Source organism: Chrysochloris asiatica, unplaced genomic scaffold (assembly GCF_000296735.1).
Source record: "Chrysochloris asiatica unplaced genomic scaffold, ChrAsi1.0 scaffold00204, whole genome shotgun sequence".
NCBI lineage: Eukaryota > Metazoa > Chordata > Mammalia > Afrosoricida > Chrysochloridae > Chrysochloris > Chrysochloris asiatica.
The window spans coordinates 2,138,880-2,154,761 of NW_006408722.1; the positions used below are offsets into that span (position 1 = coordinate 2,138,880).

The 15,882-nt window shown below is 36.7% G+C and overlaps 1 protein-coding gene across 1 annotated transcript in view; it reads right to left on the reverse strand.

The window, feature by feature from the left end:
* Nucleotides 1-15,882, reverse strand: part of ITFG1 (integrin alpha FG-GAP repeat containing 1) — a 392,891-nt gene that overhangs the window by 237,663 nt on the left and 139,346 nt on the right. Inside the window, exons 7-8 of the mRNA XM_006872566.1 lie at nucleotides 10,880-10,941; nucleotides 4,500-4,581 (exon numbers count right to left, since the gene is read on the reverse strand). Of these exons, the coding sequence (XP_006872628.1) occupies nucleotides 4,500-4,581; nucleotides 10,880-10,941 (144 nt within the window). The remainder of the gene's footprint in view (nucleotides 1-4,499; nucleotides 4,582-10,879; nucleotides 10,942-15,882) is intronic.

Consider the following 15,882-nt stretch of genomic DNA (forward strand, 5'->3'; position numbering starts at 1 on the left):
TTTCTGTAAATGTTGACATACTCAGGGAAAGCAGGATGGACCTGAGGATAGGTAGCTAGCTATTATAGGATGTGTTGGGGCCAAGATGCTTTGGAGAAAGAAGTCAGCCCAGACTCATTCTAAGAAACCAGGCTGACATATTTGGCCCTAAGCACAAGGTTCATGTGGGTAGTCCCTTTTACATAGTCTACATCCTGACTCATCCTGGGGCACCCAATAGAAAGAGAAACAATGTGACTAATATTTTTGTAATGCCCAAATGTCTATTCTGAACAGTAAGCTGTTTCTCTGTAACATATAACATGAATGTGCTACTTGTGGACACTGTTTTGGGGACTGAGTTTCTGATTGACTCCTTCAGAGCCTATAATGTAGTGGCATACACCAAGTCTGGTTAGGAAGGACAGCTTTCCCCTTGAAGCTTACCTGATAAAACCTTTGTTTTTAGTGAGATTTTTAGTGAAGCACTAGATGCAATTCCATGTTTTCATGTTTCCACATATTTTTGGTCAAATTTTACAATGGCTTCAAAGCCCTGTCTAAAATCCTACCTCTTCCATGAAGCTTTCCATGGACCTGTACTGCTACAACACTGAGACCACATTTGTTTACGTCATTAATGCCATCATTAAAAATTCGATGTGCAAAAACATTAAGCACCAAGCACTCTACCCACAACACTCTCTGCTTCTCTACTGGGCTCAATAACCCATTGCAATGGCTACACAGAACTCAAAGAAAATACTCACAGTTATGGAGTTTATTAGGAAAATCAACAGGTTACAATTCGGGGTCTGAAATGCTCAGGCACAGTTGTTCTAGTCAGCTGCTGATAAATGCCACAGAACATACCACTTCACCATAAGCCTCAGCCTGAAGTCACCATGGGTCAGCAAACTTAGCTCTCCAGCTTAAGTGATGGAGGCATTCCTCTTGACAAGCAAGCTTCCTGCCCAAAGTCACTCAGCTTTACTTGCTCTGTGGGCTAGGAAGTCCATTACTCTATCTCATGCTCTGGCTCTTGGTTCTGCTGTTGCTGCTCCTCTGCCACTCCTCTGGTGTTTCTGGGTCTAGGAGGCTCAATGTGCAGGGATCTCAGAGTTCAAAAGCATATAGTTGTTATGTGTTCTTGCTGGTTCTCAGTCCACAGAACTTCCTTTAGGATGTTTTACATAGCAGGGTTGACTTTGGCAAAATCCCTTAGCTTCTGCCTATCCTGGAATGTTTTGATTACACCATCATATTTGATTGACAGCTTTGCTGGGTAGAGGATTCTTGGGTGGAAGTTTTTCTCTTTCAGGGTTTTATATATCTCTCCCCATTGCCTTCTTGCCTGCATGGTTTCTGTTGAGAAATCTGAGCTTAATCTGATTTGCTTGCCTTTGTATGTTATATTTCGGTTTTCTCTAGCTGCTTTCAAGATGCTGTCTTTATCTTTGATGTTGGAGAACTTGATTATTATATGTCTTGGTGATTGTCTTTTAGGGTCTATCCATCTTGGGGTTCACTGAGCTTCTTGAATGCTTATCTTTTCACTTTTCATGATGTTAGGAAAATTTTTCTTCCAGAATTTCTTCAACTCTCTCCTCTGTGGGCTTGTGTGATTGTTCCTGTTCTGGAATACCAATGATGCTTATGTTATTCCTCTTCATGTTATCCAACATGAATCTTAGGCCTTCTTCAGATTTTTTTATCCTTTTTTGTATTTGTTCTTCTATCTTAGTAGTGTTGAGAGATTTATCTTCTAGCTCACTAGTTCTAGCTTCTATCTCTTCAATTCTATTCCTTTGCCCTTTCAATGTATTGTCCATTTCTGATATTCTATTATTGATCCTTTGGACCTCTTTCTGTAGGGTTTGAATTGTTTCTAATGTTCTATCTATCTTACTTGATTGTTCCTGTAGCACTTTCCTGACTTCTTCCTTATTTTTCTCAACTGCATTGCATAGTGTTTTGATACCTTTTATAATCCTTTTTAGGCATTCCTTCTCAGGCATTTCCAAAGCCTGCCCATCTTCTAGTATGGAGTGTAGGTCTACTTCCAGCTCATTTACCTCAGTCACTTTATCTCATTTCTGGACATGTGCAGATATGGTCGTCTGCTTCTGGTTTTTGGGCATCTTCAGGAGTTATCTGTGGCCTTAATACTTAGATGGGTGTGTATTTTGGTATTTTTTTATGCTTTCTGAATGCCTCCAGGTAGATGTGATCAGGAAATGGGCTTCCCTTTTCATTCTTCTTCCTGAGAAGTTTCAAGATACCACTGTTGGTTGTTTTGATGTAACTTAGGATTTAATTTTCAGCCTATTTCCTCTTTTGTCTGCTTGTCCCGCTTCACAATCCCCGTTCAGTCCTTTTTTCTAGTTGAAACAGTTCAGGCCGGCTGTGAACGTTTGGTTTTAATTGGAAACTGTCTCTTTAAATTTTAAGGAGATTTGTGCGCATGCGTAGTAGAATCCTCCGAGGGTGGGGCTGGAGTGCCCACTAGCTCAGGCACCCCTATAGTCACCCGAGTAGAGGTGTGCAGATAGCAAGAGACCAGTGAACAGATACCAAAAGAAAAGAATGTCCACACCTTTATCTCAGCGGTTCTGCCAGGCGTCTGTGGCCTCTCGGATCCTTTTCCCACGTGGTCTCACCCAAGATGGCAGCTCCTGGAGCAGCCGAGCATCGTCCTGGACTAGAAAGCAATAGATTTCTTGCTTCTGCCACAAATTCCACCAGCTGTGAGCCTTCCAACCTTCTCAGTATTCCTTTATATGTGATTCAGAGTTCTGGGACCATCCCCTGAGTCTGCTTGGTCGGGTATTCTGTGTTGTTATTGGCAGAGCTCTCTGCTATACGGCCACCCGATCCGCCGTCTTGTTTGTTCCGAGGCTGTAAATCTTTACAGAAGCAGATCTCCTCATCTTTCTCCCATGGAACCACTGGTAGTTTCAAACTGCTGACCTTGAGGTTGGCAGCCCGACTCGTAACCACTACCCTAACAGAGCTCCTTACATACAAGCTCCAAACATATAAGACTAAATTAGGGAACCAGATATATCGTTTTATAATGAAGTCAACTTCAGAGCAAAAAGAGGAAATAATGTAGACATAGAACTTTCAAATGGGCAAGGAAGTCAAGTAGATAAAACAGACCATTTTAAATGGGTAAAAAAATTAATGAATTACAGGGTAACCTCAAAGGAAATTAATTTACATTCACATCAAGATAAACAAGAGGAAAAGTCAGAAAAATTTAATAAACATTAACCCAACAGAAATGAAAATGAAAAGAAAACTCAAAATGTATTCAGCAGAGAAAATTATGTGGAAAAGAACCAGTGGATGAAACTGGAGCACATTATACTGAGTAAAATGAGTCAATCCCAAAACGACAAATAGGTTTTCTTGAAAAAAAACATTCTATGACGGTTACGAGGGGGAAGGGTGAGGGGGCTAAATTATTCACTGTGTAAGTGATGGTACATTGAGGGGACTGCAATCACTGTAATGAAGCAAAGTATATACAATTTTGAATGTAAAATTGATGAACTGCTCTGTAAACCTTCACTCAATTCACAATATAAAGCTTTTAAAAAATTTACTCAAAACTAAATTGATATTCAACTTAATAAACTAAAACACAGACGAAAATTGTGGTATATGCTGAACGTTCATCAAATAAAAGCATCAAACCTCCTTTTGCTGCCTTAGGATACAGCTTTATGATACTACACAATGAGCTGATTTAGTGGATTAAGAGCAACAACAATAACAATAAAAACCCATAAAAGTCCAATGGAAATACCCATACTATCAATTATTCCTTGTGCTATCACTCTGAGCCTCACACTGTGCTTCACTCACACTGTAATCAACATCCCCATTGTATTAATCAGGAAATGGAGGCTTCTGGATATGGTGACATCTCTCCGTAGTGAAGAAGAAATTGAGGCATTTGTTGACTTAAAGAAGGAATCTTAGGATGGGCTAACTTTGGACATCTTTTTAGCAGGCTGACTAGACCACTTTCCCATCCAATATAAAACCCCTTTTAATAGTAACCCTGACAAATGATACAAGAATCATATGTTTTTATGTTTCAAACAAAAATGAACTTGATTTACTGTGCAGAATCTTATAAAAACCAGAAATCTGTATGTCTTTTTGTAGGTAATTCATAATAGATATTAGTCTTCTTTGGAATTAAAATGTAAACAAAAATGATTTTAAATATTCAGGTTTTAATAGGTCACATTAATACTTGCAAATCAGTATGTTTCGTATTGTGGATCTATAAAGAACTACTATAATTACTATTTTGTAGTCTCTAGAAAATGCTCAATATTTGAGCTTCCCTACATTGCATGCCATAAAATACACTTTATTGCATTAAAAACTGACCACTTGCCATGTACCTTTTAACTCCCTTACAGTTCTGAAAATACTGAAGCAATTTTCTGATATATGTCCAGGTCATATAGCGAGAATATGAAAAATGAAAACTATCTTACCAAAGTCTGCAAATGCTGACTGTCCAACCATCATCATATTTGAAGGTTTTTCAAGAATACTACTGACAGAGAAATTGCCATCCTGTTAAACACAGAAAAATTTGGATTAGACCATCAAAATCCACTCATCTGTCAATTACAGAACAAAGTATAATAAATGAAGCAGGGAAATAAGTAATGAAAAGCCTTGGTGTACTGCAGACATTTATTCTAACCGTCTATTCCACTCTTATCATAAACAAACTGCTTTGAGGTGATGAAGATGAGCATTTGGATCTTTCTTCCTGTCAATTCTGGTATGAAATTTTTTATAAAATCACCATTATATTTTTAGACCTACTGAGTGTCTTCTACTTTAAGGTACTATGGGAGGCTTGGGAATGTCAAATAAGAAATATAGTTTCTAATTTCAATGAGGAAGAATTCATTTGGGAGACAGTATATGTCAAGACTCCTAGTGAAGGGCTATAAGATCAGCACTGGATTGTGACCCACAAGATCAGCAGTTCAAACCCAGCAGGTGCTCCTTTGAAACCCTATACAGGGTAGCTATGAGTCAGAACTGACTCAGCAGCACTTAACAACAACATATAATCCAGGAAGGCATAATTTCTGAAGGCAACATTTAAGTGGCACAAGTAAGTAGCATAAACACTGTGTTTTATGGATTTCAAGAAAAAAGGCGCTGTGCTGGGGACAATTAAGAAGCGGTGTCAAAATACAGTAAGAATTATACTTATCCTTAGAGGTTCAATTGCTTTTCAAGTCAATTTTATGTATCAATGAGAAGAGAAGCAAAGGATGACAACAGCTGCTACCCAGTAACTAGAGGAAACAAACTTACACAGAAAACGTGAACCCACTTAATCTTTCTAAAACAGAACAATATACATTTTGACTTCCAAAAATAATATGCATTAATTTATTATCTTTTCTTTTCTTATTTTAGATTATTTCACACAAAAATATAAGCCCAAACAATGCACTCAAGAGTTCTGAGCTCCCAATTTTACACATAACTCTGTTTTCATACCTAACTCTATTCATGGTTTGAGATATTAACGCTGATTCCTACATAATGATATACTTATAAGTTATTTTTTCCCTTTTTGGTTCCTCTGTAAGTCAAGTTTTCGAGAAATAATTTTTGACCTTTATAGAGAAAGGCATTGGTACAATCAAAGCACAAATACCAAATGCTTGGGGACCATGAGTAAGTGAATATGATGTGCCTTCTGACAGGCAATTTTCCAAGCATTTAAATACTCCATTATCCACTTGGCAAAACATGTTTCTCCTACCATCACTAAAGCACTTTCTGTGCTAGTCATACGATTTTTCTATAGAGGTTTTATTCATAAACATTAGGGTTTTTGTCTGGACTTGCCTAACATCTGACATTACACTAGAGAAATTAAATCTAAGTTCCAAATTGCTGGATGAAATATATTTGCCTAAAACGCAAAAGCACATGACTGAAGTGTCAAATGCTTTAGGATTTTAGAAAGGTCACAGCATTGGGAACTGAGAGGACACAATGTTTCCTGAATGAATAGTAAAATTTTCTCTTAAAGTATATCAAAATCATGAGATAAATAATCCTGAATACCAATCCATTATACTGATTGAACTAAGTGAAGTACCCCACTGAAAGTCAGGAACGCCGGGCAAGGAATTTTGAAATATAAACTTATCTAGAAATGTTTCTCTATATGATCTCACAATAAACCTCCATCTAGAAACATTGATACTGGTGTCAGGTGACAGGCTGTCATGTGTAAGACCCACATTTACAGTGCGCATCAACATAAGAACAATATGCTCTTCTATTTGCTGCTATTGTTGTTAAGTGCAGCTGAGTTGGGAGCTAGGAACATGTAGGGTATATTTTGTATATGATAGAATTAGGGGAAAGGATAGTACTTTACTTACATGAATTTAATTTCCCATCATCATTACTTGTTCTTTACTTGGCAGTACAAATCTATGAAACTTAACTTCCATTCATATTAGTCTTTTTCGTATACTATCTAATAAACATAATTCAACAAACTGCATCATTATGTTACTCTCATTACATAACACTTTAAAAAATGGATTACATTTATTTTCAAAGATGAAGCTGCCAAGTAGCTATTTAATGTAGGAAAGAAGACTATGTAATCAATACTCTTTTTTCATTTGGAACTACTAGTATACTAAGACAGCTGAATAGTCTAGTTGAAATAGCACTAGCTTTGGAGTTAGATGACAGGAGTCCAGTCCTGTTTTCAAGGATGAGTTGTGTTACTTTGGGCCTCTGAGTCATGGATCTTCCATCGTCAGAAAGAGATAATCTTCCTGCCCGCTAACAGGGTACTTGAGAGGATGAAATGGAATGTGTAAAGTCACCTATAAGGTACTCTTATAAGGGATATACTGTGTTTAGCCATAGGATACTTTTTGGGACTCATCCATTCCACTGTTTGCCCCTCTCTTTTATCACACTATTCTTATAGGCCTTCATTGTTTCCCTGCAATGCAAAGCAGGGCCAACACACTAAGAATTTTATGGAAGCTATGTCTTTACTTTTTCATCTACTTGGTTTCTAGAATTATTGAGTATAAGTCTAAGAGAAAGATTTCCTACTGCAACTCCCAGTGTCTCTATTTGCTAGCCTGAGGCCCTGAATGAAGTTAGTTCTCCTTTAAGCATCAGATTACCGAACAGTTTCACATCCAAATGAAACAACTTGCTTTTTTATAAGATTTTAAAAAATATTATTTTAAGTGTTTAAAATTTTTTCATTACATGTTTAGCACAGTACCTAGAACTCACTAACATTCGTTATTAGTAGTCGGAACAGACGTAACAATATGACTAATTCTGCAATTCTGCTACAACAATTACTTCAACCACTGAGGCACCTACCTGCCATATCGACAGGAAAGACATTTTGTCATTTTCTACTTGAATTCCAAACAAAAGTGCTATGTGGTAGCAAGTATCTGTTCTTGGATGACTACATTTTGACATGCATGTTTTAATATTTAATGTTAAGATCACCATATTAATAATGTTTAAAAGGGTGAGATTTCCAGCAAGATGGTGGAATAGGCAGACAGACAATACAGACTCTCTACAACAAAGATGTGAAAGACAAAATGAAGCAGAGACAGATGAGAATTCTGACACACTGCACCTCAGAAGAATGGTTAGAGACATGGATGGAGTGCTTGCTGGGAGGAAAGGCTGAACAGGGAAAGCAAGAGAGGGAGACTGACTGGTGAATGGCTGGCCACACACAGCTCCACCATCTTGTGAGCAGCTTCAGCAGTGGAGGGAGGCCTGGCAGAGCAGATCTGCATAGGGGGACTGAGAAGGTGTAATCTCTTTTTCCTCCACACTACCCTGCTGATCAGAAGTGTGGCCAGCTCCAACCCTCATTCACCCCTAGTGTAGCTCCTGTTCTAGAAAGTTCTGAGCCACGTGGCTGGGAGCCATGCCAGTGTGAAGTGGGACCAGATGCATTGCTTTGGTGTGCCGTTTTGGTGCCTGGATTCAGGTGGAGATGGCTTCAAAATCTGCTGAGCCATCAGACCAGTATTTAAATAGTCATGCTGCCCGCCCCTCCCACTTCCCTGTGGTGCTAACAGACACGAAAACCAGCACCATCAAGGGCCCCCATGAACTACTTCTGGAATAAGTGTCCTGAACATAGCTAGCACTGAGGCGGATATGAACTCCATCTAGGGCCAGGAACTCTGCTCTCACATCCTTTCCATAGGCACCTCATGAGCTGCTTGAATTGCCAAAGCTCCCAGAGATTTCTTCTCTCTGGGCCCAATAACTTTACCACTTGTTTTTATGAATAAGAAAACTCCACAAGGCCCCACAGACAAAAAACGATTTTAGTTCCTAAAAAGAAACAAGTGAGAATGGTTCAAACAAATGACCAAGATGCAGAGTCAGAAAACAATTCTGAGGAATAGAAGTAATGGAACTAACTGAAAAAAAAAAATTCAATAGAATGATAAATAGGTACCTTCAAAGGATGGACAGAGAGAGCCAAGAAAACAAGAACACAATAAAAACTTTAGGAGAATTAAGGAAAACACAATAACAGCTATAACAGACAAAATAAATGCAAATTTTGAAACAATATAAAACCTGAAGTTAGAAATCCAGAAAATTAATACTAAGATGTTAGAAATGGACATCAAAAGCACAAAGGAGTATATGTAAATCAATGGAATAAGTGAACTTGAAGATAAATCTCTCAATACTAACATGCTAGAAGAACAATAAGAAAAAAGAATTTAAAAATTTGAAGAAAGACTAATATGCCATGAAGAGAAGCAACTTATGGGTTAGAAATCCAGAAAAGAAAGAGACAAGCATAGAGAAAATTGTTGAAGAGTTGGAAAAAAATTTCCCTAACATTATGAAAGATGAGAAGATAAGCATACAAGAAGCTAAACGAACCCTTAACCAGGGCAGATCCCAAAAGACAATCACCAAGATATCATAACCAAACTTTCCAAAATCAAATACATGGAAAGAATCCTGAAAACAGCTCAGGAAAAATGAAAAGTTACCTACAAAGGAGTACCAATAAGACTAAACTCTGATTTTTCAGCAGAAACTACACAGGCAAGAAGGCAATGGAATGACATTATATAAAGCTCTGTAAAACAAAGATTGCCAACTAAGAATTATATACCAAAAAAAACTGTCTGTCAAATATGAAAGTGAAATTAGGACATTTCCTGATAATCATAAATTAAAGGAATTTGTAATGACCAGACCAACTTTACAAAAAATGCTAAAGGGTGTTCTGTGGATTGAGAATCAACAACAGCAGACAACAACCTGAAATTAACATACTTGACAACACCACTCAGAACTCAATGTAGATATAGGAGGATTTAAAGTAAAACCAACCTACAAGCCTGACTAGAGATAACAAGGTATAATGAGGGTAACCTCAGAGAAAAATAATACACCTGCACATCAAAATAAAAAAGATTTAGTAAACATTGTTGTTGCTATTAAGTACTGTTGAGTTGGTTCTGACTCATAGAGCTCTTGTATAGGTTTCTGAGAAGTGGCTGGTGGGTTTGAACCACCATGTGGTGGTTCAAACATACCTTGAGGTCTAGTGCTTACCCTACAGTGCCACACCAGGACTCCATACCTAGGCGTATTATAAACTTAAGGTTTCATAATTTTATTTACATAGTCTGCTTATTTGTAATAAGGCTTTTAATCCATGATGGACACTAGCTGATCAGGTATATATCAAATTTTATAATTCCTCAGGATGGGAATAAAAATTCATCTGCAAACAAATGAACATATCCTAGAAGTGGGAGACATCTATATAATTTTTTAGAAAGCCATATATTAAACAAAAATAAATTGTTTAGTGCATTGTTGAGCTATCAATTTCTTTCCTTACCCCATTATAAAAAAGATCCAATTACTTTGTACAAAAGTACCTAGTAATGATTATGTGATTTGATCTTCATCAGTATTTTAATAAATATCTATAAAAGGTTATGGCTTGATTTGAATAAAAGCAATAAAGAGTTAACTGATGGTAAATAAAGAAGAGATCATTTAACATTTGATAACTGTCAGCTGTGTACCTGACACTTTACTATATTCTTTCTTTTAACCTTCACAAACACTGGACAATGGATAGATTATTATACTCATTTTGCAAATGACGAAGGTGAATTTTAATACTTGAATATTGTATCATTTCACTGAGTCAGCCAAGTTTGTCTGCTCTCAGATCTTGCCCACTATGCAGCCTAAAATTCAATTAATTTCATTAATCAATCTCTCATATAATTTATATCAAGCTAAAAAGAACAGAAAAGGAAATACAGTAACAATTTGGGAGTCTTCTACTACTAGTTTAAAAAAATATATAGATATTGGGAAAGACTCCTTAGTCGTGGTCAAGTTGGCAGTAAGTTGAGTGTCTATTACACTTATTTCTTTATATAACCTGAAGGCAAAGAAGAAAAATTACTCTTTTAAAATGCTTTTTCTTCATAAACCATCATGCTGACACTTTAAATGACAGTAACCTTGCTGAACAGCGGACAGCCTAGCAGGGGTCCTGTTAACATATGCATTAGGGCAGACTGATTGGTTTAATTGGCAGTCATGCCTAAAAACCTGCAGAGGAATTGATGCTAAATGAATCATTTCCTTCAGCAATATTCAGCAGTTTGAATGCAGCAATGAAACCAAAGGCTCTTAAAGTTGTTCTACTTATTGTTGAAATCAACAGACCAAGTGATTACTTTGATTTTATGTTTTCTAAACTTGTGTGCATTTACTGAAAGTCATCTTTTAAAAATGCTTCAAAGAAAAGATTTCTTACCAAATTTTCCCATATCTCAAAGTGGAAGATACCAGAGTCAGACAGTGTAGTTAGAAATAAATCTAAAAGGAAAAGAACAGACATTTATAATTTGTAATCATTCGGATGTGTACATTCATTTTTAAAAAGAAATGTAATATGTTAAGTAATTATTAACAAAATTCTACTTAATCTATTTCAAATTATAGTTAACAGACTTGATTCATCAAAGAGACTGCAGATGATTTTATATTAATACTGCTTAGGAAAGTTTATTTAAAGTACACTTTTGGAATTAGTCCTTCAAACATTACTTATTATCAAGAACAATTATGCATTCTACTTTTTTATAATATACAATTTGAAAGTAGACTCTATGTTTTAAAGAGATATTCTGATTATAGCCAAATTTTGCTTTCTTACCCTAAAGCAAACACTTGTCTATATATCAAAGTGAGATTAGAGCATTATTTTAAATTACTGCATTACAGTATCCAAAACATTCCTGGTAAAGGAGTAAAATATTATATTTCAAAATCTGAATAATTTAATTGTCTTCATGATAAATTACAATGAAAGCAAGTTTTATTGGAAAACCTAAGAATTTTAATAAAGTTTTTGGAGAAACAACAGGTAACAGATTAAACAAAGAGGGTTTATCACCAGGCTGATAACTGCACAGTGTGCAGTTCAAACCTATCAGCCAGTCCATGGAAGAAGGATAGGGCTGTTTGCTCCCAGAATGATTTACAATCTCAGAAACCCTGTATAGGGTTGCTATCTATCTGAATCGACTCAATAGTAGTGGGTTTGGCTTATTAAGGAAAAGGCCCACTGAACTACAAATCTTTTCTAGTAGAGGCATTGATTATAATGACTGAAAAATGTCAACTTTATTTAGCAAACATGATGTTAAAGTGCTGTTGAGTCAATTCCAATTCATTGCTGAGGAGCGCTGGTGAATTTGAACTGTTGACCTGTGGTTCAAACTGACCTTGCATTCTGAGTGCTTATCCTACAGTGTGAACTACACATATGTGAAGTCTTTAAATAATGGGTTGTCTCAAATGAGCATTAAAATGACATTAAAATTTTATGTTCTAAAAATTGAAATTATTGAAGATGATGTGAAGACCATCACAGTATTACAGAAAATATTTTTTCTTCACATATTAAATATGTTTGTTGTTGTTGTTGTTGTCAGGTGCCATTGAGTCGGAACCGACTCATAGCAACCCCATGCACAGCAGAACGAAACAATGTTCGATCCTGAGCCAACCTCACTACCGCTGCCACACTTGAGTCCATCAATGATGCCACCTGGCTGATCCATCTCGTTGGGGGTCTTCCTCTTTTTCTCTGACCCTCCACCCTACCCAGCATGACATCCTTCTCCAGCGATTGTTTCCTCCGGACAATATGTCCAAAGTAGGAGAGACGAAGCTTAGCCATCCTGGCCTCCAAGGAGCACTCTGGCTGCACTTCTTCCAGAACAGATTTATTGGTTCTTTTGGCAGTCCATGGCACTTTCAGTATTCTCCTCCAACACCACAACTCAAAGGCATCAATTCTTCTACTATCCTCCTTATTCACTGTCCAGCTTTCGCATCCATATGAGGCTATTGAAAACACAATGGCCTGGGTCAGGCGCACCCTAGTCCTCAAGCTGACATCTCTGCTCTTCAACACTTTAAAAAGTTCCTGTGCAGCAGATTTGCCCAATGCAATATGTCATCTGATCTCTTGACTGCTGCTTCCGTGAGTGTTGATAGTTCATCCAAGAAGAATGAAGTCCTTGACAACTTCAATCTTTTCTCCATTGATAAGAATGTTGTTTATTGGTCCAGTGGTGAGGATTTTTGTTTTCTTGACATTGAGATGTAAATATGTTTAGGAAACTATTTTAATGTGTTCTTTATAAAGGGATCACATGAGTTTAAATAATAATAATTATAATAATAAAGATTTTCACAGACTCCCCAGAAAGCTAAGTAATTTATTTACATTTTTAATTAGCTAAACTCAAAAACCATGACTCAGAGTAAGTAAAGCCATTCCTGATGTCAAAACAGCAAATGCTTCTGCATTAGTTTTCACTGCAGTGAAGATACTTCACTTAGGCCTATAAAATTATAGTCGTATATGAAGATGATTTCTTTACTCTGTCACATATATACTCCCAATGAAGTGTTTGCTTCCACATTTACCTGAGAGATGTGTGATGATGAACTTATTGCTGATACTCTCTCCTAAGTCTCCATGTATCTTCCACATTGCTCTTAATATGATTTTTTAAAACTTCCACATTTGATCTAATTCCTTCTCTTACAGGATGCCAAGCAAGTGTTGTAGTTTGCCATGTGAAGGCCTCCCTACCTATGGTTCCAGGCTCATTTCCACCACTCCCTCACAAGCAGCTTGTACTACAGACATGGTAGTCACCTGATTTTATCATGCAAGGGAGCTTCAAACCGTTCATGGAAATTTTCTCTTATCTTTTAATTCCAATTTTCCCACCAATTTTTGAGGCACTCTCATTTTGTTTCATATCTATTTGCCTGCATACATGCCATCCTTTCTCTCTGCAGTGCCCTTCTATCTCACAGTCTTCTGATAAATGAATTCTTCAAAATATACTCAAATGTCCATGAGGCACAGCTTTCCCTCCACAGCTATTCCACTATGATAGCTCTATTGTTGTGGTTTTTACAATGCCCCATGATAATCTGGCTTCACACCCTCTTTCTTAAGACTCTTGAGAGCAGGAGTTATGTCTAAGTGATTTTTTATATCCCAGTGATTCCTATGTGCTTGGAAATAGCATGTGTTACAAAGAAAAAAGATTGTTCAACAACTAAATGACACATAATATACGTATATTGTGGTTCTTGTAAATTTGCTTGGACAGTATGAAGATAGTTACTCTATTGCATCTTTAAATGGAAAGTCTTGAATAAAAAAAGTAGGGTCTTTTCTTAAAGTATTTCAATAAAAATACATATGACTGGCAACAGTGACTATTGTACTAAGAATCTTAAAAGCTGTTATAATTTTATGTTATCTGCAAATATAGATACTTAGTATAAGAAAGTGATTAAAGATGGAGAATAACAGAGGGGTTTTTAAGAATCACTAACAGAAGAGTGTCAATGAAAACTCTGAGCTATTTGAGAACTCTTCCCTGTGGCTCAATTTTCAGTCAAATGTAGACAGACACTAATAATAGGGAGGCATGCGCTCCTTAGAGTTATCAACCATTTGAAATAATAAGTGCAACATTTTCCCAAGAACAAAGTTCAATCAAGAACAAAGTTCAAAAGATAATGGTTTGAATCTGTCTAGGAGGGGCTGATGAAAGGAAATGCTGATAGGTCTCTTGTGATACAATAGTGAATAATTGTTATCAGGACTGACTGTGAGGGTTGGAAATGTAAAGGTAGACGTTTTGCAGCGAGGAGGGGAGTGATTAACTTTGCAGTCTAGGAGCAGAGGTCCCTGGGACCATCAAGGGAGAAGAGTGGAGAGCGGGACCCTACCCAGAGAAGCAGTGATGCCAGAGATGGAGGCAGAGACGATGACGTGGAGAGATGGAGCGGCTGGAGACTTTAGACCCAGAGAGGGAGAGGGGCTGTGTGCTGATGAACAGGGGTGCAGGCTTGTAGGGTACAGCCTTTGGTTGGCTGATGATGCATGGAGGGGACTGTAACCAAGGCATAAGGAGTGAGTGGAATAAGCAATGTTTCCTTGTGGGGACTGTAGTCAATGAAAAGAAAATGTGTATTAGTTGTTGGACAACTGATCTGTTCTGTAAACCTTCACCCAATTTATAATAAAAAGAAAAAAAAAAGCTAGTCTTTTTTTTTTTTTTTTAAAAAGAGAGAGAGAATGGTTTGGAAGCAGGAAAACCATGGATGAAGTGGAACAAGTTATGTAAGACTGAGGAGATTGTAATCAATGACATGTAACAAAATGCCTATGAACAGATGAATACAGAATCAATTTGCTTTGCAAACCTGCACTCAATTCACAATAAAATTATTAAGGAAGCAGAAAAAAGAAAAAAGAAAAAAGAAAAAAAAAAGCTATGAGCTATTTGGGGGGAAAAAGTAAACTAAAAAAGGGACATCCTGTAACAGCTGCTTTTTTCCAAATTGAAACATCAAATTCTTAAAACTCTACCCAGTTGAGAATAAATGATAAATGAGGGGCATCTTACTTATAAGAGAGCAAAGACTCAATGCCTTACATCTGTTAATTTCAAAGAACTGGAAGAACTAGTCTGTTAAAACATAGTTAGAGTGAGTAGTAATGGATACTAGCATTGTAATCCCATTTCTGGTAAAATAACTCAACCTGTCTTTTTATTTGCATGAAAAATAATAAATTATGAGCATCCTATTATTTCATGCATACTTAGAAAATTTAGGAACTGTAACAAACTATTGATTTCCATTCTCATGGCTTTACTTGTTATTCACTAAGAGACTCTGAAAAATAGTAAACTCGAAGAGGGATTGGAAGTACCTTATAAAACAGATTTTAAAAAGCCTCATATTCACTACTAAATTCTGTAAAGAGGTTACAGGAAAACAAATTATTTATAATATGGAGAAATAAAAGAGAATTATTAATAATTCAATCATTAAAACTCTCTGAATGAAATGATAATGAAATAACTGTTAGAACTTTTAGTAAACAAAGCAATAATGTTCTCACCCTCCTACACTACTAAGAATAATTCACACAATAAAAGCAAATGTGCTCAATGAAATTATTATGGATACTGAGATATGTCACTGAGACCTCTCTTTAAGAATGAAGGACTTACTCCCTCAGGTGCTAAAAACAGTGCTGGGAGATATTCCTCAGTGAGTAATTAGGAATAGTAAACAGTTACTTTGTCAAAGGTTTTGTTTCTTACTATGGTATTTGGTATCCAATAATGGGACAATTCAGTGACAAAGATTAAACCCCCTCTAAACACAGGGCAGCTTTGTAGGGCCAGTCCTTATTCAGTTTCCCAG